General features: G+C 41.5%; 1 protein-coding gene across 6 annotated transcripts in view; it reads right to left on the bottom strand.

Moving 5' to 3' along the window:
• Positions 1–23,557, bottom strand: part of afap1 (actin filament associated protein 1) — a 144,456-nt gene that overhangs the window by 51,223 nt on the left and 69,676 nt on the right. For all 6 annotated transcript variants that reach the window (XM_081599892.1, XM_081599895.1, XM_081599890.1 and 3 more), the window contains exons 4-6: positions 2,689–2,797; positions 2,346–2,557; positions 1,222–1,401 (exon numbers count right to left, since the gene is read on the bottom strand). In XM_081599892.1, coding sequence (XP_081456018.1) covers positions 1,222–1,401; positions 2,346–2,557; positions 2,689–2,797 — 501 coding nt within the window. The remainder of the gene's footprint in view (positions 1–1,221; positions 1,402–2,345; positions 2,558–2,688; positions 2,798–23,557) is intronic.

The following is a 23,557-nucleotide window of genomic DNA, read 5'->3' as shown; positions in this document are numbered from 1 at the left end:
ATAGTGCTTGGTGTAACTCAGAGGTTCAGGTCCGCTATGAAGGCTAACTGAGATTTTATAATTTTGTAATTCTTTCACTCTGTCAAAAGTAAGATAGCACCCGTTTTTGTTTAGAAGGTTTCATAAAGAAAACGATGTGAGGAAGAATTGGAAATGTCTATAAGGAGAGATGGATTCACTGCATCTCACGGATGAATCTCAGCTGCTGAATCTCAGCTACAACAACTGGACTGGAAAACATGAACAAAACATATATGGATATTATGTATTTACCCATGTGTATATAAATATGTGCAGTTTAATAGATATTATTCAGTATTAATCATTAATCCTCTTTGTTTCTCTATGATTGTATTATTTTGTGTTTGTATATTTAGATAAATATGTATTGATATTACTATCCATCCATTTTCTTTACATCCTTGTCCCTTAGTGGGATCGGGAGGGTTGCTGGTGCCCATCTCCAGCTAACGTTCCGGGCGAGAGGCGGGGTCACCCTGGACAGGTCACCAGTCTGTGGCAGGGCAACACAGAGACACACAACCATGCGCGCGCACACACACACACACACACACACACACACACACACACACACACACACACACACACACACACACACACACACACACACACACTCACACCTAGGGACAATTTGGAGTGGCCAATTAACCTGACAGTCATGTTTTTGGACTGTGGGAGGAAACCGGAGTACCCGGAGAAAACCCACCATGCACAGGGAGAACATGCAAACTCCACGCAGAAAGACCGGGAATCGAACCCAGAATCTTCCCTTCTTGCTGCAAGGCAACAGCTCTACCAACTGCACCACTGTGGATATTACTAAATAATATATTTTTTAAATTATGACTGGTTGTGTGCTTTGTAAAATGCTAATCATACATCAATATCAGAACATTCTATTCCAAATCTATTCCGTTTTCCCAATTAAGAATATTTAAATATGCTGAACCATGTATTAATCTAATTCAAAAATACTTAAAAATAATTTTCCTGCTTTGAAAATATAAATGCAAGCAATGTAAGAAAAAGTATTAAAAGTTTTGAGAACAAAAGACATGACATTCTGCCTTAAGACTGAACATGTGTGCTCTTGGATTATGGCAGAAAATTTCCCCATATTATTCCCTCATCAGGGGATTTAGCTCTGTGGTCCAATAAGTAGAAAACACGTTACAAGCAGGTGCTGGTTCACTGAATTACCTTGAGCCACTCCTCGGCCTGTTCTTTGCTCTGCACTGCCAGCACCAGGGCATCTGCCCCCTGGTGGACAATCTTCAGTTCATGCTTCTTCTTTCTGCCATCTTTGGGGATGTGCATGATGATGCATCCTGACAGAGTGAGCTCCATCTGTGGGGTCTGGTCTTTAGAAGATTTGTAGCACTACAAGTAGATAGGAACAGGTGGTTTATCGCTTAGTGGATGAAAATGACTGTTGGTGCAGATGTCTAAATACCACAGGGAGGAATAACAACCAGAAAACTTTATTTTCACAGAGCTTTACAATTAGAACATGAACATTTTTTTTAATTCACAAATGAAGTTAGTAAATTTATTACATTTTCCCACTAACTTCATTTGTGCCATTTTTTTTTTTTTTTTTAGCTCCAGTGGCTTTAATTTGAGAGTGCTCAGACAGGAAAGCGGGTTGTGAGAGAGGGGCAAAAGATAGAATAGAATTTATTATTTGTCACTGTACATACACTCACCCGCCACTTTATTAGGTACACCTTGCTAGTACCAGGTTTTGCCCTCAGAACTGTCTTAATCCTTGGTGGCATAGATTCAACAAGGTACTGGAAACATTCCTCAGAGAGTCTACCCCATATTGACATGACAGCATCACAGAGTTGCTGCAGATTTGTCGGCTGCACATCCATGATGAAAATCACATCCCAATAGCACATTCAGTGTGATGGCTCCTACAGCATGGAATCAGCTCCAGTCTGAATTCAAGATGTCAGATCTGATTTCATTGGACTTATTTTGAGTGGTTTTTAAAAACATACCAAGTGATTCTATCAACCAGTGTCATTGTTTTTAAACTGTTTAGTAATGCGTTTTAAACTTGTGCATATGTTTTAATTTGTATTACTTTTGTGTAACCACGTTGTTATGCATTGCAGATTTCTGCCCAGGTCCCTCTTGAAAATGAGATCTAGATCTTGATGGGGTTTTACCTGGTTAAATAAAGGGAAAAAAGTCTACCTGAAAAAGTAATTATTTCCATCCTATGTAAACCATCTAAGATCTGATGCCAGTCATTCACGCATGTAACGTTTATGCTTAACCATTTCTGTCCGTATTTCTTTTCAACAATCTCTCACCAGTAGCTTGTTGTCTTTGATGACACAGAGAAGTTTAGTCCACTGGCCAAAGCGTTTCTTGCGCAACAGAAAAGCACAGATACGGGCATCTTTCACAAGGTCCATGGACGCCTCCTCAGATGGCCACTGGTGGCGCATTTTCTGACTCTTCCCGTCTTCCTCTTCTTCATCGTACGATTCATAGGAACTGCTCATGGCATCTGAATCATAGTCTGAGAGGAAACAGACTATTCTTCATTTCGTTGACCAGAAATAAGCTAACTATGTTAGGGTTAGTAGTTTTCTATCAATAAAGGCACATATTATACTAATGAATAAAAATATACATCAGCTTATTACTTACTAGAGGTAATGTACTCGGGAGCCTTTCCAGGACTTAAGGGAACTGCTTCCTCATAGTAACCTTCTGGAAGAGACGAGCTGGGCAGAGGAGGAGGGTCGCTGTTTGGAGCCTACAAACAGAACAAGTTTCCAATGAGAACACTGTATAATAGCTGCTTAAAGGGAATGTATCATGTATTTTCCAGCCACATAGTGCAATCAGTTAAATTTATATATCCACACATATACACAAACTATCATATAATTAGTGGATGTGGGAGTTCAGGGTATTAATTGATTTTGGGTAGTCTTGGGTGTGGAGGCAATTCAGGAGGGGGTCAAGCACACGGCCCTGTGGGGAACCAATGCTCATTGTGCAGGTAGAGGAGAGATGAGGACCAAGTCTCACAGTCTGTGGTCGGTTGGTGAGTTTTGAGATGAAGCTGACTAGGATTATTGTGTTGAAGGCTGAACTATAATCAACAAAAAGAATGAGGACATAACTCTCCTGCTGCTCCAGGTAGTTCAGTGTTGAGTGGAGAGCTCCAGCAATGATGTCCTCTGTGGATTTGTTAGCACAATAGGTTGTTTTGAAAATGTGTGGTGCTGTGGTGGCGCAGACGCAAAGCACAACCCACATATTGAGGCCTTAGTCATTGTGGCGGTGGTCGCAGGCAGCATGTCTTCCCCCTCTCTCATGACCCACTTTCCTGTCAAACTGCGTCCAAATAAAGGCAACTATAGCCAACAAAACCTTTTAAAAAATGTGATCCAGAGAGCAATCATTCATACATTGAGTACTCCAAAATTGTACTCCAATCAGAGTAGCACACCTTAAACATGTTTAATTAAGCAAGTGTAAAATGTATTTGGTAAACTGCTCAAGTACTGAGTAACTGATCATAATACCTAATTTAATAACCACAATGTGTCGTCAAACAGGGCTCCAAAAGTATAAAAGTTATGTGAAAATTCTGGTATTGTAAAGAGTATTACTAATATATTTATAAAAGTGAGGAGTTAGGTTTAGAGGCTGGTTCTAGATCAAATTTACCACGAGGGCCAGGGCAGTCAGTGTCTTTCCATGGGAACAAAAGAATGAAACAAAAAAACAGAGCAATATTTCAATATTTGATATATCAAGTGAGCCAAAGAGCCACATGTCTCCAGAGATCCAGGTTACAGATCCCTGGCAGATGGAAAGTGTGATCATGTCTCAATACAGCAGCTAAAAGCACAACGCTATAATTTTTAATTCATTGTTAAAATACAATTGTGAAGGTAAAAAAAAAAAAATCCATCTCTGAGTATTAACAAAATACATTTATTTAGCATAATTTCTTCTGTACCCCTGATGGCCCCCATCTAGAACCGCCCCTGGGCAGAAGGTCTGTGTCTGACATTAATGATACATTATGTAGACGCTGCCATTAATAAAGGGCTGGAAATGCAGAGGAGAGACGGAGGAAATCAACCCACAGAACCTCCAGAAGCGTTTGGCCTGAGTGCAGTGCTCACCGGAGCGACCTGTGGCCTTTTATTAGAAAAACGCAAAACTCCGCCCACAACAGGAAGTCAACATGAAAACAATATTCAACACATTAAATGACCACTGAACACTGAATTAATATGTCAACATTTCTTAATAAAGCAAACAGAAAGCCCTAACAAATCTTTTTAAAGTAGGAAACATTTATGTACATTATTTACTGTTAATCTCTTAATATGATTTGTTCTTCAAATGGTCATTTGTTTTATTTTGGCTGATACGACTATGCATTAAATAAGCAAATAATTGATCATCTAATAATCAAACCATAACTAAAACCACAGTAAGAAACTTAATCATAGCAAAATGTTCTATACCATATCAGCCTCAGGAGATGATTGAGGGATGAAGAGATGCTGATTTCTGGTTCTTTAGGTTCTAACCGGGTCTGCAGTTCCTCTCCTGATCCATTCATAACAGCAGCACCGCGTCAAGATGAACACATTTGTTTTAATTGCCTGTATTCATCCTCACTAACATGTTCAGCCTGGGATTTGAGTCTTCCCTCTCATGTCTGTATCTATACGAGAGGTTTTGCTTCCAAGGATGGTGGAGAATTGGGTTGAGGATGTTTTAAAAATATGCGGTCGATAGCAGCTCACCGCGGCTGCGTAGTGACCGTCTCTAGGCAACCACAAGAGCGTCGGTCCATAGTGTTCTGGGGTCCTTTAGCTCACACCACAACAATTTAGCTGACCTTAATATATCGTGTTTTATTTTGGTCATTATTGTTATAGTTATTGTTGATATGTGTGTGTTAGGCGAGTCTGTCTGACATTTATGGAGATATGGAACAAATCGCATCCCGTATCGGTTCAATACGGGATGCAACATTTAACAGCCAAATACGGGACGATTCCATATTTTAAGGAACAGGTGACATCCAATGTAGTTCAGTACACATTTGTCTTTAAATATTTCATCTGTTCCTGTAATCGCAATTTCAGAGTTGAGCAATTCAGCTGGGATTCCAACATCATTCCTAAGTGTACAGTAACTTTGAGGACCCATAAATGTGTCCCCATGAAAACACTTAAGTAAACACGTAAGTAAACAGAAAGTAATGCCAAGACGTCTTTTGAAAGTAATTTTGTGTTGGATGGTTGATAAAATGTGTATCTTAGCATATGCTTGTAATTATTGTCAGGACTGCAAGACAGGGTGTGAGTAGCTTTAATACACAATATTATCACTGCGGGACAATTGCCTATACTAGGACAACCTTAGTTTATTTTCTAGTGTTTCAGTCCTCTGAGCAGCCAAGACACAAAGATGGAACCAGACACCTTTGCAGTACAAGAAAAGCTGAAATGCTATAAAGACCTAATAAGGCTGAATGTACGCATTTTCCAAAAAGACTAAACTAAGCTGTGAATAACTGCAAACTCTTTCCCTCTTATAGAAAACCCTTTAGATTTTATTTCCCAATGACAGAAACAGCTTCCTGTGTCCAAAGAGGGAAAATTCAACATTGCAACTGTTATGAAACATAATAGCCCACTTTTTTACTGCTGACCCTATGGGCTCAACAGTTTGGCATTTAACCAGTAAAGCATTTAAACATTCATAGAAGCATACTAGTGTTTAGCAACCTCCTGCTGGTAGATGCAATGCTACAGTCGCTATTTTTCAAGATAATAATTGTTTAAGTTATCAGTTGTTAAAGTCAACATTACGTAACCCCAAAGTCTATTTTGCACTTGAAATAGTCAACTACTAAACAATCAAAACTATAAAAGAATGAAATAGTAAGGATCATCTTCCTCTGGGCAGAGGTTGGTGATACATATTGGTGAACAAATCCTGCCCTGAAATTTTCTTACTCCTAAATGTTCCAGTGTCAACTGTATAATAAGACAATGGAAGTGTTTGGGAACGACAGCAACTCAGCCACAAAGTGGTAGGCCACGTAAACTGACGGAACGGGGGTCAGTGGATGCTGAAGTGCACAGTGCCAAGAGGCCGCCAACTTTCTACAGAGTCAATCACTGCAGACCTCTGAACTTCTTGTGGTCTTCAGATTGGATCAGGAACAGTGCACAGAGAGCTCAATGGAATGAGTGCATGGTGTAGCAGCGGCATCCAAGCCATACATCATCAAGTGCAATACAAAGCGTTGGATGCAGTGGTGTAAAGCATGCCGTCAATGAACTCTAGAGCAGTGGAGGCGGGTTCTCTAGAGTGACGATTCACACTTCTCCATCTGCCAATGTCAAGTTTTTTGCTCTTTTTAAACCACCTCAGCTTCTGCCCAAACTTTAAAAAGGTTTGTTTCCTCAAAGAAATACAGAAATCACTCATCTCAGCGACATCTTTTATTTGTCTTTTCTTTTTGTCTTTAGATTATTTAAATTGTCGGTGTAAGACCACCATGGCTTCGCATAAGTAGTCACAGAGAAGGTTGAAAACCTACAACAAATGAAAAAAAATCAATTACAGATCACAATGAACTAATTAACTAGTTTTCCAGGTAATGTTAATCTACTTTTAAGTTAACAGTGAATAAACAAACAAATAAACTACATTCCAAACACATAAAACCCATTGCATCACCAAGGCTAATTTGGTCTTCTGAATGCAGATTAAATCATATTGTGTCCAGTTCCTACCAGTGGTGTCTTTGTGGAAGCTTGAAGCTGAGGCTCTTTGTCTGCAGAGATCATTGTGAACACAGGTGTGCCAAGTTACCTTATAGACTTCCTGAGTGAGTGGCCTGAGTGAAAGGGATGGTGCGCTTGATTTTCTGTGATGTTTGTGCCAGTTGGGTGGAGATAGTAAATGCACTCACAAGTGTACCATTTGCTGTTTGACAGCCAATCTGATGGACGAGTCTGGGTTTGGCAGTTGCCAGGAAAATGGTACTTGTCTCACTGCATTGTGCACAGTGTAAAGTTTGGTGGAAGGAGGATTATGGTGTAGGGTTGTTTTTCAGGAGCTGGGCTTGGTCACTTAGTTCCAGTGAAAGGAACTCTGAATGCTTCAGTTTACCAAGACATTTTGGTCAATTCCATGCTCCCAACTTTGTGCGAACAGTTTGGAGCTGGCCCCTTCCTCTTCCAACATGACTGTGCATAAGTTTACAAAGCAAGGCCCATAGAGACATGATAAAGTCAGGATTTTGTGCAGGCTTGTCTGGCCTGCACAGAATCCTGAGCTGATAGAACACCTTTGGGATGAATTAGAGCGGAGACTGAGAGCCAGGCCTTCTCATCCAACATTAGTATGTGACCTAACAAACGCACTTCTGGAAGAATTGTCAAAAATCCCCATAAACACTCCTAAATCTTGTGGACAGCCTTCCCAGAAGGGCTGGAGCTGTTCTAGCTGCAAAGGTGCACCAACGTCATATGGATTAGGAATGGGATGTCACTTAAGCTCATATGTGAGTCAAGGTGGGTGAACGAATACTTTTGGCAACATAATGTAATTAAGATGCTGCAGTTATAAAAAAAAAAACTTGCACAAGCTTTATGCGCATCTACTCCATGCTTAGTGCCACATACAGGTCTGGGGAAGTAAAAATAGCGTTTTGGCCTGTGTAGGTTTTTTTTTTTTTTTTTACTGAAATCCATTTTAGAAAGAAAACCTTCCGTGTATACGGGGCCCCAAATGCACAATGTGGCAATGCTTTTGAGAAATTCCCTGTGAAGCCAAATGTCGTCTTGTCATGATCGTTTTAGTTGGGGGCAGCATGGCAGCAACAGCTTATTTGGATTTAAAGTGACAAAAGGCCATAAAACAGCTCATTTTGAAAGGAGCTCAAAAAAGGTAGAACTGAACAAACTAAATTCTCATTATCTAGGAATTATTTTGTGCAAAAAAAATGTAATAAGCATGTTTAGTAGAGTCCGTAGACCTATCCTAACCTATTCAAGGAAGCATAATAGGTCACCTTCCAGTTTTCACTTTTCGACATTATAACAGTGCCCATCTATTACAATGAAGTGAGCTAAAGCAGTCGTCCCCAATCCCTGGGCTGAAATAATTAAATAAATCCGTTTTATGCATTATGCGAGTCAAGAGAACCTTTTATTTTGAAAATCCTTTAGCCCAATTCTCTCGGTTATGTCATGCGTGCCAACATTGAGCCTACAAGCAGCAAAATGAGTAAAATGGATCAGATGTCTTTGGAAAGTTTCTTTGCGAAGGGGAAAAGGCCCAGAGAAGAGACAGGAGAATGGATTTATCCCGGTAGGTTATTCCCACATTACAAGCCTGCTCTGCATGATATGCAGCGTCTGGCTTGGTAATGAGTTAAGGAAGCCTTCAAACTGCTTCGCCATGTAGAGACCAAGCACCCTGTGCATAAGCAACACTTCAGGTGTCATTGTCTCTCATCACTCGCAGATGGGACCAGAGTCAGAGAGCATTAGGGCAGTGGTCGAGATTAGAGGAGTACGGCTTGTAAATCTTAAGTCTGGTTCACACGGCATCATTTAAGAATTGTTGGCAGATTTTCTAAACCTCTGTGACCACATAGGAGCAAATAAAAGTACAGCAGGCTCAATCGGTTCGCGTGTCCATCCACACAGCAGGAGCCACACACGAACTGATTTCACTCACGAACATCCCAATTCCAGAACAGCTTTTGAACAGACTCCACTGATGAACATTCCACTGGTCCTCCAATGGTCCAATTATGTCATCATAACCTCCCAGGGAACTATGCTTGCTTTTATTTACATCTTATTCCTTGCGTCACTCCCCAGTCAACTATCTTTCATCAATAGAGTTAAGAATACTTTACTAACTAACCTCTAGGGTTAGAAGCTTACATGAAATACAACTTGAAAAATTTGACTTTTCTGCAGAGAAAATAGCTACCAACTCTGTCATACGAGTATTTCTTTTATCAGCATGCTAAGCCAGATTTAGTATTTTTGCCAGTAAATCCCATTCCCTCCCTTAATATTCCGCTCCCTCCTCTCATTGTTGGACCAGACCTCTAGCAAAAACTTTATCGAGTATCCTTTGAGGGAAACGGCGATTTACTGAACTCACTTCTTGACAAGGATAAATATCCTTGCCAATACATTGCTGCCAGAGTTCTCCTCCCTGCCTGAAAGAGGAGAAAAATATTTCCCCGGAAAGGAAGATTGAAGGATAGAAAGGAACAGAACTGAAAGGAACAAAAGAACTCAACCTGAAGGGTCAAACAGGAATACCTGCTTAAAGAAAATGGAACTCCTTTACATTGGTTGAAATGCTCTGTTGAAAAGACAGCTGCTGTTCCATATCTTACTAAATAGATTTTTTCTTTTTAAAACATAAATATTAATTTTCAAAAACTAAGTGTTTAGGTAAGCATTTTTCATGCTTGCAACAGAATGCATTACATTTTACTCCAGAGAAAATGACTCTACTGCTTTGCTATGCAGTGACTAAGCTCAGAGAAAGACATCGTCATTTTTTCTTCTTTTCATTCCCCAACAAAGTACCACAACCTTACAGCAGTTATGTGCAGATGATATGCTCTCAAACTAACCAGAGCTGCACACTCTCCCTGTGTTGAACAGAAATCACATGCTCCTTCTCGGCCAATGAAACGTAAAAATAAACTGAAACCGACATTCAAATTCAAAAATACGTAATTCATCCTAAATGGAAATTAAATGTAGTTCATATTCATATTAATTCAAATTCTTTAAAGAGTCATTGTAAATAGTGATCTGTGGCTAACTGGAGACCTGTCCAGGGTGACCCCGCCTCTTGCCCGGAAGTTTAGCTGGAGATAGGGACCAGCAACCCTCCCAACCCCACTAAGGGACAAGGGTGTAAAGAAAATGGATGGATGGATGGATGTAAATAGTGATGGCTTTTGGAAGGAAATATATCTTGAAGAGGTCTGTTTTACAGTTAATTTGAAGAAGCCTGTCATGATTTGTGGTTAGAAAATTTCAAGGACGGAAGCAGAGGACCCAGGTTATGGTGAAAATGGATGATTTAATCAAAGTTCTCACAGGCAGCACTGGACAATGACAATAGATGGGTGACAGCGTAGACAGGGACCCAATGAGGAAACACAGACACAGGTGGGATTGAATACACAAGGGAGTAATCAAAGAAACAGGAGACAGCTGGGATCAATCAAGGGGTAGACAAGAAGGCACAGGAACTAAATTGACTAGAAAACAAACACAGAAACCTAAATCCTTAAAGTACCCCGCCCCTCAATGGCAGCTACTAGATGCCAGGTGGCCGCATGGACCCACGAAGAGGCGGAGGCGGGCGGCCGGGTGACCGCACGGACACACAAAGAGGTGGAGGAGGGCGGCCATGAGACCAGCTGGGGCCACGGGGAAGACCAGAAACAGTTAAGCCTGCTGGCGGCTCGGGCTGCAAGGGGAGGCTTGGCTTGGTGAGCTCAGGCTGAGCGCTGAGAGACTCACTGGAGGGCTCGGACTGAGAACATGGACTCACTGAAGGTGCACTGGGGCACGTCAAGGACACAGTTGCTGATGCCGGAGAATTAATTAACCCACTTACTGGGGTCACATGCCGGCTTACTGCAGCTGGAGGCGAGAAGACTGAGGCAGCTGGTGACTGGAAACCAAGATGAGGCTCAGATGGGCGAAGGCCAGAGGGGATTTAGAAGACTGGGAAACTGCCAAAGGCTCTGGAAATGGCTGGGCAGTCTGGAGTCTGGGAACCGACCACGCCAACCCAAGACTAGGGGTACTGTGGGTGGAATGGCTGGGGATGGTATCGGAAATGAAGGAGTAATTGGTGCTGTGGAGGCAGAGTGAAAGATACTGATATCAGACTTGGGTGGAAGTGGTTTGCCGGCCATGACGGCAAAAGCTGCCTGGCGATGCCACTCTGCTTCTTCCCACAACTCAGTCAAGTCCATGCAGGGAAACGAGGCATCCAGTATTGGAGAGCCAAAACGCAGGTTGTGACTACCCCAAACCGTCGGGAAATGGAGCAGGGTGAAGGCTTTCAAAGTCTGCTGGGTCCATGTTGCAGATGTAATTTCTTCTTTTTTTTTTTTTTGCCAACTTCCCCTTAATTTTAGGTTGGGTCTTTTTGTCATGATTTGTGGTTAGAAAATGGTGAGGATGGAAGCAGAGGACCCAGGTTATGGTGAAAATGGATGACTTAATCAAAGCTCTCACAGGTAAACAGAAGTCCAGGCAGCACTGGTGAACACAGAGGCAAGGAACTCAACACAGGTAGCACTGGCAAAGACAATGACAATTAGGGTTGCCACCCATCCTTTAAAATAGGGAATCATCTCGTATTTGGCTGTTAAATGTTGCATCCCGTATTGAGCCAATACGGGACACAATTTGTTCCGTATCTCTATAAATGTCTATCACACATCTATCACACATCAAGACTAATTGTAACAATAATGACCAAAATAAAACACAGGATATTAAGGTAGCTAAATTGTCGCGGCGGGATGTAAATAGGACTCTCAAGAAAGCTACAGACTGACGCTGTTGTGATTGCCTAGAGACGGACACTACGCAGCCGCGGTGAGCTGCTATCAACCCGCATCTTTTTAAAACGTCCTCAACCCGATACTCCATCGTCCTTAGGAGCAAGACCTCTCATAAAGATACAGACGTGAGAAGGAAGACTCAAATCCCAGGCTGAACATGTTAGTGAGGATGAATACAATCCATTAAAGCAAATGTGTTCATCTTGGCGTGGGATGCAGTGCTGCTTGATGTCAGACAGAATAGATCAGGAGAGGAACACTGAAGACCCAGTTAGAACCTAAAGAACCAGAAATCAGAGTCTCTTCATCCCTCAGTCATGTCCTGAGGCTGATATGGTACAGAACTGTTTTTTTTATTGATTAAGTTTCTTACTGTGGTTTTAGTGGACTGTTATGGTTTGATTATTAGATAATTATTTGCTTATTAAATGCATAGTCGTATCAGCCAAAATAAAACAAATGACCATTTAAAGAACAAATCATACTAAGAGATTAACACTAAATACATAAATATTTCCTACTTTAAAAAGATTTTTTTAGGGCTTTCTGTTTGTTTTATTAAGAGATGTTGACATTAATTCATTGTTCAGTGGTCATTTAATGTGTTGAATATTGTTTTCATGTTGACTTCCTGTTGTGGGCGGAGCTTTGCGCAGGTGACACCGTTTTTCTAATAAAAGGCCACAGGTCGCTCCGGTGAGCACTGCACTCAGGCCAAACGCTTCTGGAGGCTCTGTGGGTTGATTTCCTCCGTCTCTCCTCGGCATTTCCAGCCCTTTACTAATGGCAGCGTCTACAGGTTATGGGCCCAGGAAGAAGCTTGGCGGCCGATGGAACAGATTATGTTTTGACGGAGATGAGAAGAAGTATGAGCTGTGGGAAACCAAGTTCTTGGCCTACTTGCGTCTGCTTGAGCTGAAGAGCACCATATTATTGAAAGACGAACCTGATGACGCGGAAGAAGACGTCACCAAGAATGAAGAGGCGTATGCAGAATTAATCCAAGTTTTGGACGATAAGAGTCTGTCCCTTGTCATGAGAGATGCTGTTGATGATGGCAGAAAAACCTTAAAGATCCTGAGAGATCACTATGCTGGTTCTAGTAAGCCACGAGTGATCAGTTTGTATACGGAACTGACGTCTCTTCAGAAAGCCGTCAATGAGAACGTCACTGATTATATTATACGAGCAGAAACTGCAATTACAGCGTTGCGTAATGCAGGAGAAGTTTTAAGCAATGGCCTGCTGACTGCAATGATTTTAAAAGGACTGCACTTACCAAACACTTCTGAAACACTTACCAAGCTGAGGAGCTATGAGGGCACCGAGAAGTTGTGTGTTGCGGACTCCGCAGAAGACTGCGTGATGAAAGTTAAAGGAAGAGACGATTGGAGCACGAAACTCACCTGTTACACCTGCGCCCAGAGAGGACACAAAGCCCTGGATTGTCCTTCAACCTCGGGTGAGCGCAGAGTCGAGACTGTGGTGTAGTTTCTGCAAGAGAGCTACGCATACAGACGCAAACTGCCGGCGGAAAAGGCGAGACAAGGTGAAGCAAGTGATGGATGAGGAGGACCACACGTTCGCTTTCAAGGTGAAGCAGATCGACGACTCCGAGATCTATGGCACGAAGATGAAGGGCCTCATGATTGACTCTGGTGCAACAAAGCACATTGTGATGGACGTGGCAAAGTTCCAGGATTTCGACTCAACGTTTAAGCCTCAGAGCCATGTGTTGGAGTTGGCTGATGGCGTGAGGGCCAGTGGCATCGCGCTGAAGAAAGGCACCGCCAGAGTTTGTGTGAGAGTAATGGACGGGTTGTGGAAATGATGTTGAGGGACACCTTGTACGTCCCATCATTTTCCCAGGACATCTTTTCAGTTAAAGCCGCAACTGCCCAAGGAGCGACAGTCATCTTCAAAGATGGACAGAACCGGCTCATCCATAAAAATGGTACGGCTTTTGATATTGATGTTCATGACAGACTGTTCTATTTAAATACTCTTGCAGATGAGGTTGATGAATGCAATGCATGTTATGACATCCAAACGTGGCATGAAATATTAGGTCACTGTAATTATGAAGATGTATCAAAGTTGGAGAGTGTTGCAGATGGAATGAAAATTAAAGGTAAAACTGAAAAGCCTCATCTAAACTGTGAAGTGTGCACAAAGGGCAAGTTTACTCAGACCAGAAATAGAGAACCTGATGGAAAAGCTAAAGGTGCATTGGATCTAGTACATGCAGATCTGGCTGGACCAATAGAGCCAGCTGCTAAAGATGGGTTTAGATACACACTAGCTTTTACAGATGACTATTCAGGTGCTATTTTTACTTACTTCCTGAAAGCTAAGAGTGACACTGTTAAAGGGACAGAGAAGTTTATTGCAGATGTGGCACCTTATGGGAAAATCAAATGTACAAGATCTGATAATGGAACTGAATTTTTATCTAGTGAGTTCCAGTCATTGCTCAGTCAAAATGCCATTAGACATGAAACCTCGGCCCCTAATTCTCCTCATCAGAATGGGACAGCTGAAAGAACATGGAGAACTGTCTTTGAAATGGCAAGATGCATGTTGATTGAGAGCAAACTGCCTAAAGATTTATGGACATATGCAGTTCAGACGGCTGCTATTATCCGTAACAGATGCTACAACAAATGTACTGAGCAGACTCCATACTACATGTTAACTGGAAAAAAACCTGACCTTTCTAAAATGAGAACTTTTGGGTCTGAATGTTATGCATACAAATACAACAAGAAAAAGTTGGATTCACGTTGTGAAAAGGGAATTTTTGTTGGCTACGACAAGAATAGTCCTGCATATCTTGTGTTTTATCCTGACACAGGTAGAGTACTTAGAATAGACTGGTAAAGTTTATAACAAAAAGTACCAATGAATGTGACACTCAAACTGATGACATAAATGAGAATATCTCACTCAGAAAAAAAGTTGAAAGTGAGCAATCAAAACCTGAGTTGCTTTCACTCTGCCTCCACAGCACCAATTACTCCTTCATTTCCGATACCATCCCCAGCCATTCCACCCACAGTACCCCTAGTCTTGGGTTGGCGTGGTCGGTTCCCAGACTCCAGACTGCCCAGCCATTTCCAGAGCCTTTGGCAGTTTCCCAGTCTTCTAAATCCCCTCTGGCCTTCGCCCATCTGAGCCTCATCTTGGTTTCCAGTCACCAGCTGCCTCAGTCTTCTCGCCTCCAGCTGCAGTAAGCCGGCATGTGACCCCAGTAAGTGGGTTAATTAATTCTCCGGCATCAGCAACTGTGTCCTTGACGTGCCCCAGTGCACCTTCAGTGAGTCCATGTTCTCAGTCCGAGCCCTCCAGTGAGTCTCTCAGCGCTCAGCCTGAGCTCACCAAGCCAAGCCTCCCCTTGCAGCCCGAGCCGCCAGCAGGCTTAACTGTTTCTGGTCTTCCCCGTGGCCCCAGCTGGTCTCATGGCCGCCCTCCTCCACCTCTTTGTGTGTCCGTGCGGTCACCCGGCCGCCCGCCTCCGCCTCTTCGTGGGTCCATGCGGCCACCTGGCATCTAGTAGCTGCCATTGAGGGGCGGGGTACTTTAAGGATTTAGGTTTCTGTGTTTGTTTTCTAGTCAATTTAGTTCCTGTGCCTTCTTGTCTACCCCTTGATTGATCCCAGCTGTCTCCTGTTTCTTTGATTACTCCCTTGTGTATTCAATCCCACCTGTGTCTGTGTTTCCTCATTGGGTCCCTGTCTACGCTGTCACCCATCTATTGTCATTGTCCAGTGCTGCCTGTGAGAACTTTGATTAAATCATCCATTTTCACCATAACCTGGGTCCTCTGCTTCCGTCCTTGAAATTTTCTAACCACAAATCATGACAGGCTTCTTCAAATTAACTGTAAAACAGACCTCTTCAAGATATATTTCCTTCCAAAAGCCATCACTATTTACATCCATCCATCCATCCATTTTCTTTACACCCTTGTCCCTTAGTGGGGTTGGGAGGGTTGCTGGTCCCTATCTCCAGCTAAACTTCCGGGCAAGAGGCGGGGTCACCCTGGACAGGTCTCCAGTTAGCCACAGATCACTATTTACAATGACTCTTTAAAGAATTTGAATTAATATGAATATGAACTACATTTAATTTCCATTTAGGATGAATTACGTATTTTTGAATTTGAATGTCGGTTTCAGTTTATTTTTACGTTTCATTGGCCGAGAAGGAGCATGTGATTTCTGTTCAACACAGGGAGAGTGTGCAGCTCTGGTTAGTTTGAGAGCATATCATCTGCACATAACTGCTGTAAGGTTGTGGTACTTTGTTGGGGAATGAAAAGAAGAAAAAAATGACGATGTCTTTCTCTGAGCTTAGTCACTGCATAGCAAAGCAGTAGAGTCATTTTCTCTGGAGTAAAATGTAATGCATTCTGTTGCAAGCATGAAAAATGCTTACCTAAACACTTAGTTTTTGAAAATTAATATTTATGTTTTAAAAAGAAAAAATCTATTTAGTAAGATATGGAACAGCAGCTGTCTTTTCAACAGAGCATTTCAACCAATGTAAAGGAGTTCCATTTTCTTTAAGCAGGTATTCCTGTTTGACCCTTCAGGTTGAGTTCTTTTGTTCCTTTCAGTTCTGTTCCTTTCTATCCTTCAATCTTCCTTTCCGGGGAAATATTTTTCTCCTCTTTCAGGCAGGGAGGAGAACTCTGGCAGCAATGTATTGGCAAGGATATTTATCCTTGTCAAGAAGTGAGTTCAGTAAATCGCCGTTTCCCTCAAAGGATACTCGATAAAGTTTTTGCTAGAGGTCTGGTCCAACAATGAGAGGAGGGAGCGGAATATTAAGGGAGGGAATGGGATTTACTGGCAAAAATACTAAATCTGGCTTAGCATGCTGATAAAAGAAATACTCATATGACAGAGTTGGTAGCTATTTTCTCTGCAGAAAAGTCAAATTTTTCAAGTTGTATTTCATGTAAGCTTCTAACCCTAGAGGTTAGTTAGTAAAGTATTCTTAACTCTATTGATGAAAGATAGTTGACTGGGGAGTGACGCAAGGAATAAGATGTAAATAAAAGCAAGCATAGTTCCCTGGGAGGTTATGATGACATAATTGGACCATTGGAGGACCAGTGGAATGTTCATCAGTGGAGTCTGTTCAAAAGCTGTTCTGGAATTGGGATGTTCGTGAGTGAAATCAGTTCGTGTGTGGCTCCTGCTGTGTGGATGGACACGCGAACCGATTGAGCCTGCTGTACTTTTATTTGCTCCTATGTGGTCACAGAGGTTTAGAAAATCTGCCAACAATTCTTAAATGATGCCGTGTGAACCAGACTTAAGATTTACAAGCCGTACTCCTCTAATCTCGACCACTGCCCTAATGCTCTCTGACTCTGGTCCCATCTGCGAGTGATGAGAGACAATGACACCTGAAGTGTTGCTTATGCACAGGGTGCTTGGTCTCTACATGGCAAAGCAGTTTGAAGGCTTCCTTAACTCATTACCAAGCCAGACGCTGCATATCATGCAGAGCAGGCTTGTAATGTGGGAATAACCTACCGGGATAAATCCATTCTCCTGTCTCTTCTCTGGGCCTTTTCCCCTTCGCAAAGAAACTTTCCAAAGACATCTGATCCATTTTACTCATTTTGCTGCTTGTAGGCTCAATGTTGGCACGCATGACATAACCGAGAGAATTGGGCTAAAGGATTTTCAAAATAAAAGGTTCTCTTGACTCGCATAATGCATAAAACGGATTTATTTAATTATTTCAGCCCAGGGATTGGGGACGACTGCTTTAGCTCACTTCATTGTAATAGATGGGCACTGTTATAATGTCGAAAAGTGAAAACTGGAAGGTGACCTATTATGCTTCCTTGAATAGGTTAGGATAGGTCTACGGACTCTACTAAACATGCTTATTACATTTTTTTTGCACAAAATAATTCCTAGATAATGAGAATTTAGTTTGTTCAGTTCTACCTTTTTTGAGCTCCTTTCAAAATGAGCTGTTTTATGGCCTTTTGTCACTTTAAATCCAAATAAGCTGTTGCTGCCATGCTGCCCCCAACTAAAACGATCATGACAAGACGACATTTGGCTTCACAGGGAATTTCTCAAAAGCATTGCCACATTGTGCATTTGGGGCCCCGTATACACGGAAGGTTTTCTTTCTAAAATGGATTTCAGTAAAAAAAAAAAAAAAAACCTACACAGGCCAAAACGCTATTTTTACTTCCCCAGACCTGTATGTGGCACTAAGCATGGAGTAGATGCGCATAAAGCTTGTGCAAGTTTTTTTTTTATAACTGCAGCATCTTAATTACATTATGTTGCCAAAAGTATTCGTTCACCCACCTTGACTCACATATGAGCTTAAGTGACATCCCATTCCTAATCCATATGACGTTGGTGCACCTTTGCAGCTAGAACAGCTCCAGCCCTTCTGGGAAGGCTGTCCACAAGATTTAGGAGTGTTTATGGGGATTTTTGACAATTCTTCCAGAAGTGCGTTTGTTAGGTCACATACTAATGTTGGATGAGAAGGCCTGGCTCTCAGTCTCCGCTCTAATTCATCCCAAAGGTGTTCTATCAGCTCAGGATTCTGTGCAGGCCAGACAAGCCTGCACAAAATCCTGACTTTATCATGTCTCTATGGGCCTTGCTTTGTAAACTTATGCACAGTCATGTTGGAAGAGGAAGGGGCCAGCTCCAAACTGTTCGCACAAAGTTGGGAGCATGGAATTGACCAAAATGTCTTGGTAAACTGAAGCATTCAGAGTTCCTTTCACTGGAACTAAGTGACCAAGCCCAGCTCCTGAAAACAACCCTACACCATAATCCTCCTTCCACCAAACTTTACACTGTGCACAATGCAGTGAGACAAGTACCATTTTCCTGGCAACTGCCAAACCCAGACTCGTCCATCAGATTGGCTGTCAAACAGCAAATGGTACACTTGTGAGTGCATTTACTATCTCCACCCAACTGGCACAAACATCACAGAAAATCAAGCGCACCATCCCTTTCACTCAGGCCACTCACTCAGGAAGTCTATAAGGTAACTTGGCACACCTGTGTTCACAATGATCTCTGCAGACAAAGAGCCTCAGCTTCAAGCTTCCACAAAGACACCACTGGTAGGAACTGGACACAATATGATTTAATCTGCATTCAGAAGACCAAATTAGCCTTGGTGATGCAATGGGTTTTATGTGTTTGGAATGTAGTTTATTTGTTTGTTTATTCACTGTTAACTTAAAAGTAGATTAACATTACCTGGAAAACTAGTTAATTAGTTCATTGTGATCTGTAATTGATTTTTTTTTTCATTTGTTGTAGGTTTTCAACCTTCTCTGTGACTACTTATGCGAAGCCATGGTGGTCTTACACCGACAATTTAAATAATCTAAAGACAAAAAGAAAAGACAAATAAAAGATGTCGCTGAGATGAGTGATTTCTGTATTTCTTTGAGGAAACAAACCTTTTTAAAGTTTGGGCAGAAGCTGAGGTGGTTTAAAAAGAGCAAAAAACTTGACATTGGCAGATGGAGAAGTGTGAATCGTCACTCTAGAGAACCCGCCTCCACTGCTCTAGAGTTCATTGACGGCATGCTTTACACCACTGCATCCAACGCTTTGTATTGCACTTGATGATGTATGGCTTGGATGCCGCTGCTACACCATGCACTCATTCCATTGAGCTCTCTGTGCACTGTTCCTGATCCAATCTGAAGACCACAAGAAGTTCAGAGGTCTGCAGTGATTGACTCTGTAGAAAGTTGGCGGCCTCTTGGCACTGTGCACTTCAGCATCCACTGACCCCCGTTCCGTCAGTTTACGTGGCCTACCACTTTGTGGCTGAGTTGCTGTCGTTCCCAAACACTTCCATTGTCTTATTATACAGTTGACACTGGAACATTTAGGAGTAAGAAAATTTCAGGGCAGGATTTGTTCACCAATATGTATCACCAACCTCTGCCCAGAGGAAGATGATCCTTACTATTTCATTCTTTTATAGTTTTGATTGTTTAGTAGTTGACTATTTCAAGTGCAAAATAGACTTTGGGGTTACGTAATGTTGACTTTAACAACTGATAACTTAAACAATTATTATCTTGAAAAATAGCGACTGTAGCATTGCATCTACCAGCAGGAGGTTGCTAAACACTAGTATGCTTCTATGAATGTTTAAATGCTTTACTGGTTAAATGCCAAACTGTTGAGCCCATAGGGTCAGCAGTAAAAAAGTGGGCTATTATGTTTCATAACAGTTGCAATGTTGAATTTTCCCTCTTTGGACACAGGAAGCTGTTTCTGTCATTGGGAAATAAAATCTAAAGGGTTTTCTATAAGAGGGAAAGAGTTTGCAGTTATTCACAGCTTAGTTTAGTCTTTTTGGAAAATGCGTACATTCAGCCTTATTAGGTCTTTATAGCATTTCAGCTTTTCTTGTACTGCAAAGGTGTCTGGTTCCATCTTTGTGTCTTGGCTGCTCAGAGGACTGAAACACTAGAAAATAAACTAAGGTTGTCCTAGTATAGGCAATTGTCCCGCAGTGATAATATTGTGTATTAAAGCTACTCACACCCTGTCTTGCAGTCCTGACAATAATTACAAGCATATGCTAAGATACACATTTTATCAACCATCCAACACAAAATTACTTTCAAAAGACGTCTTGGCATTACTTTCTGTTTACTTACGTGTTTACTTAAGTGTTTTCATGGGGACACATTTATGGGTCCTCAAAGTTACTGTACACTTAGGAATGATGTTGGAATCCCAGCTGAATTGCTCAACTCTGAAATTGCGATTACAGGAACAGATGAAATATTTAAAGACAAATGTGTACTGAACTACATTGGATGTCACCTGTTCCTTAAAATATGGAATCGTCCCGTATTTGGCTGTTAAATGTTGCATCCCGTATTGAACCGATACGGGATGCGATTTGTTCCATATCTCCATAAATGTCAGACAGACTCGCCTAACACACACATATCAACAATAACTATAACAATAATGACCAAAATAAAACACGATATATTAAGGTCAGCTAAATTGTTGTGGTGTGAGCTAAAGGACCCCAGAACACTATGGACCGACGCTCTTGTGGTTGCCTAGAGACGGTCACTACGCAGCCGCGGTGAGCTGCTATCGACCGCATATTTTTAAAACATCCTCAACCCAATTCTCCACCATCCTTGGAAGCAAAACCTCTCGTATAGATACAGACATGAGAGGGAAGACTCAAATCCCAGGCTGAACATGTTAGTGAGGATGAATACAGGCAATTAAAACAAATGTGTTCATCTTGACGCGGTGCTGCTGTTATGAATGGATCAGGAGAGGAACTGCAGACCCGGTTAGAACCTAAAGAACCAGAAATCAGCATCTCTTCATCCCTCAATCATCTCCTGAGGCTGATATGGTATAGAACATTTTGCTATGATTAAGTTTCTTACTGTGGTTTTAGTTATGGTTTGATTATTAGATGATCAATTATTTGCTTATTTAATGCATAGTCGTATCAGCCAAAATAAAACAAATGACCATTTGAAGAACAAATCATATTAAGAGATTAACAGTAAATAATGTACATAAATGTTTCCTACTTTAAAAAGATTTGTTAGGGCTTTCTGTTTGCTTTATTAAGAAATGTTGACATATTAATTCAGTGTTCAGTGGTCATTTAATGTGTTGAATATTGTTTTCATGTTGACTTCCTGTTGTGGGCGGAGTTTTGCGTTTTTCTAATAAAAGGCCACAGGTCGCTCCGGTGAGCACTGCACTCAGGCCTAACGCTTCTGGAGGTTCTGTGGGTTGATTTCCTCCGTCTCTCCTCTGCATTTCCAGCCCTTTATTAATGGCAGCGTCTACATAATGTATCATTAATGTCAGACACAGACCTTCTGCCCAGGGGCGGTTCTAGATGGGGGCCATCAGGGGTACGGAAGAAATTATGCTAAATAAATGTATTTTGTTAATATTCAGAGGTGGATTTTTTTTTTTTACCTTCACAATTTTACTTTAACAATGAATTTAAAATTATAGTGCTGCACTTTTAGCTGCTGTATCAAAATAGGATCACACTTTCCATCTGCCAGGAATCTGCAACCTGGATCTCTGGAGACACAAGTAGGTCTTTGGCTCACTTGATATTTCAAATGATGAAATATTGCTCTGTTTTTTTTTTTTGCTTTTGCAAACGATTTGAATATTTTTTATCTGCAGTTTGAAACTTATAATTCTAAGGAGTGTTGGCAAATATTAGAGAATGTAAATTATGGAGCTGAGAGCAGAACTGTAATTGATTTGCAGTCAGTAATTAGGGTCTTCAAGGGTTTAAACACACATAAAGCAACTGGCCCAGACAATATGTATGCTTTCCTTCTCAAGAACTTTGCAGAGGAACCATTTCCAATTTGGCTTAAACTTTTTCAGAGCTTTATAGACACTTATTTGGTTCCAGATATTTGGAAGAAATCAATTGTCATTCCAGTTCCAAAAATTGCATGTCCTCAAACTGACAATGATTATTGCCCAGTAGCACTCACGTCTATTGTAATTAAATCATTTGAGAAACTCATGTTGGAGCTACTACCAGAGGAAGTGCAGTCATTTCTGGATCCCTTTCAATTTGCTTATGCCAGTAGACAAAGTACCAGTGATGCTATGTGACACTGATGCACCTCGCACTAAAGCATCTGGAGAACTCTGCAACATACGCCAGACTTCTTTTTGTTGATTTTAGTTCAGCTTTTAATTCTATCCATGTAAATATTCTTCTCAGGAAATTGGTACAGTTGAAGGTTAATCCTTCTTTAACTAAGTGGTATTATTCTTTTTTATCAAAAAGATCAACAAGTAAAATACAATTCAGTTCTCTCTGATTCTAGTTCTTAACCCAATCAATACATAATAAAATTTTCAGATGATAGTTATTCTGAGTCTCTTAACAGACAATCCCGACAGTCAGAAAGCTGCTGTAGATAAGTTTGTTTTATGGTGCCACTCTCATAAGCTACAGATAAACACCTCAAAAACTGTTGAGTTATTTCTGGATCCTAAATCAATCAGTGACCGGAGTCCTATAGCCATGCATGTCTGCTCCATCAAACAGGTTGCATCTTCTAAATATTTAGGTGGGTACTGCGTACATGGATGGCAATCTAAGTTGGCACACACATGTGACAAATGTATGTGCAGAGGTTCACCAGCATCTATTTTCTTAGATGACTTCGGTTGTGTGGTGTTTCTAAAATTATAATCCTTATACCGTTGAGTCTATTCAGATATGGTAGCGGTTCTCAACGTGGGCGGTACTGCCCCCCAGGGGGCGTTCAGAGGACGGCAGGGGGCGCTGGGAGTCCTTTGGTCGAAGGTAAACTTTACACCTTAAGTGCACAACAATGCCAGTTTAGACTTTGAGCAACTTGGTAAAACTGTATTGTGTAAAATTAAACCATGCTTTGCTGCAACTGTATCGATGGCAGCTCTTCTTCTATTCAGTGTTTGTTAGCTTCTTGGCGCAGCTCCGTTCTCCTGCTACTGGTAGCTAAAATCACGATACCCTCACTGTGTATCCCTCTGAAAAATGAACCCATTTAAATAAAGAAATCCCTCCATGGGTAATAAACGCTCCACGATAGAGAGCGTTCATTTAATAGCGTTAACACCGGTGCTGTAAGTGGTCCGGTATGAAACGGGGGTGATAAAACAACACAGCACTTTTAAATTTCAGTAATCAGAATACCGAAATTGTTTCCGTTGTTTAAAAAGGTTTGTCAGTCTGCCTTTTCCCCATCAATACGCTTCCTGACTGCCCTGCACCTTAATGGCTTAAAAAAAAAGATGCGCACATTGCGCAAAACTCTGAAACAGGAGAAGCGGGACATAAAACGGA

This window comes from Poecilia reticulata, chromosome 18 (assembly GCF_904066995.2).
Source record: "Poecilia reticulata chromosome 18, P_reticulata-male-v2, whole genome shotgun sequence".
Taxonomy (NCBI): domain Eukaryota; kingdom Metazoa; phylum Chordata; class Actinopteri; order Cyprinodontiformes; family Poeciliidae; genus Poecilia; species Poecilia reticulata.
The sequence above is the reverse complement of the archived record's forward strand: the minus strand, read 5'-3'. Positions and strand labels throughout refer to the sequence as shown.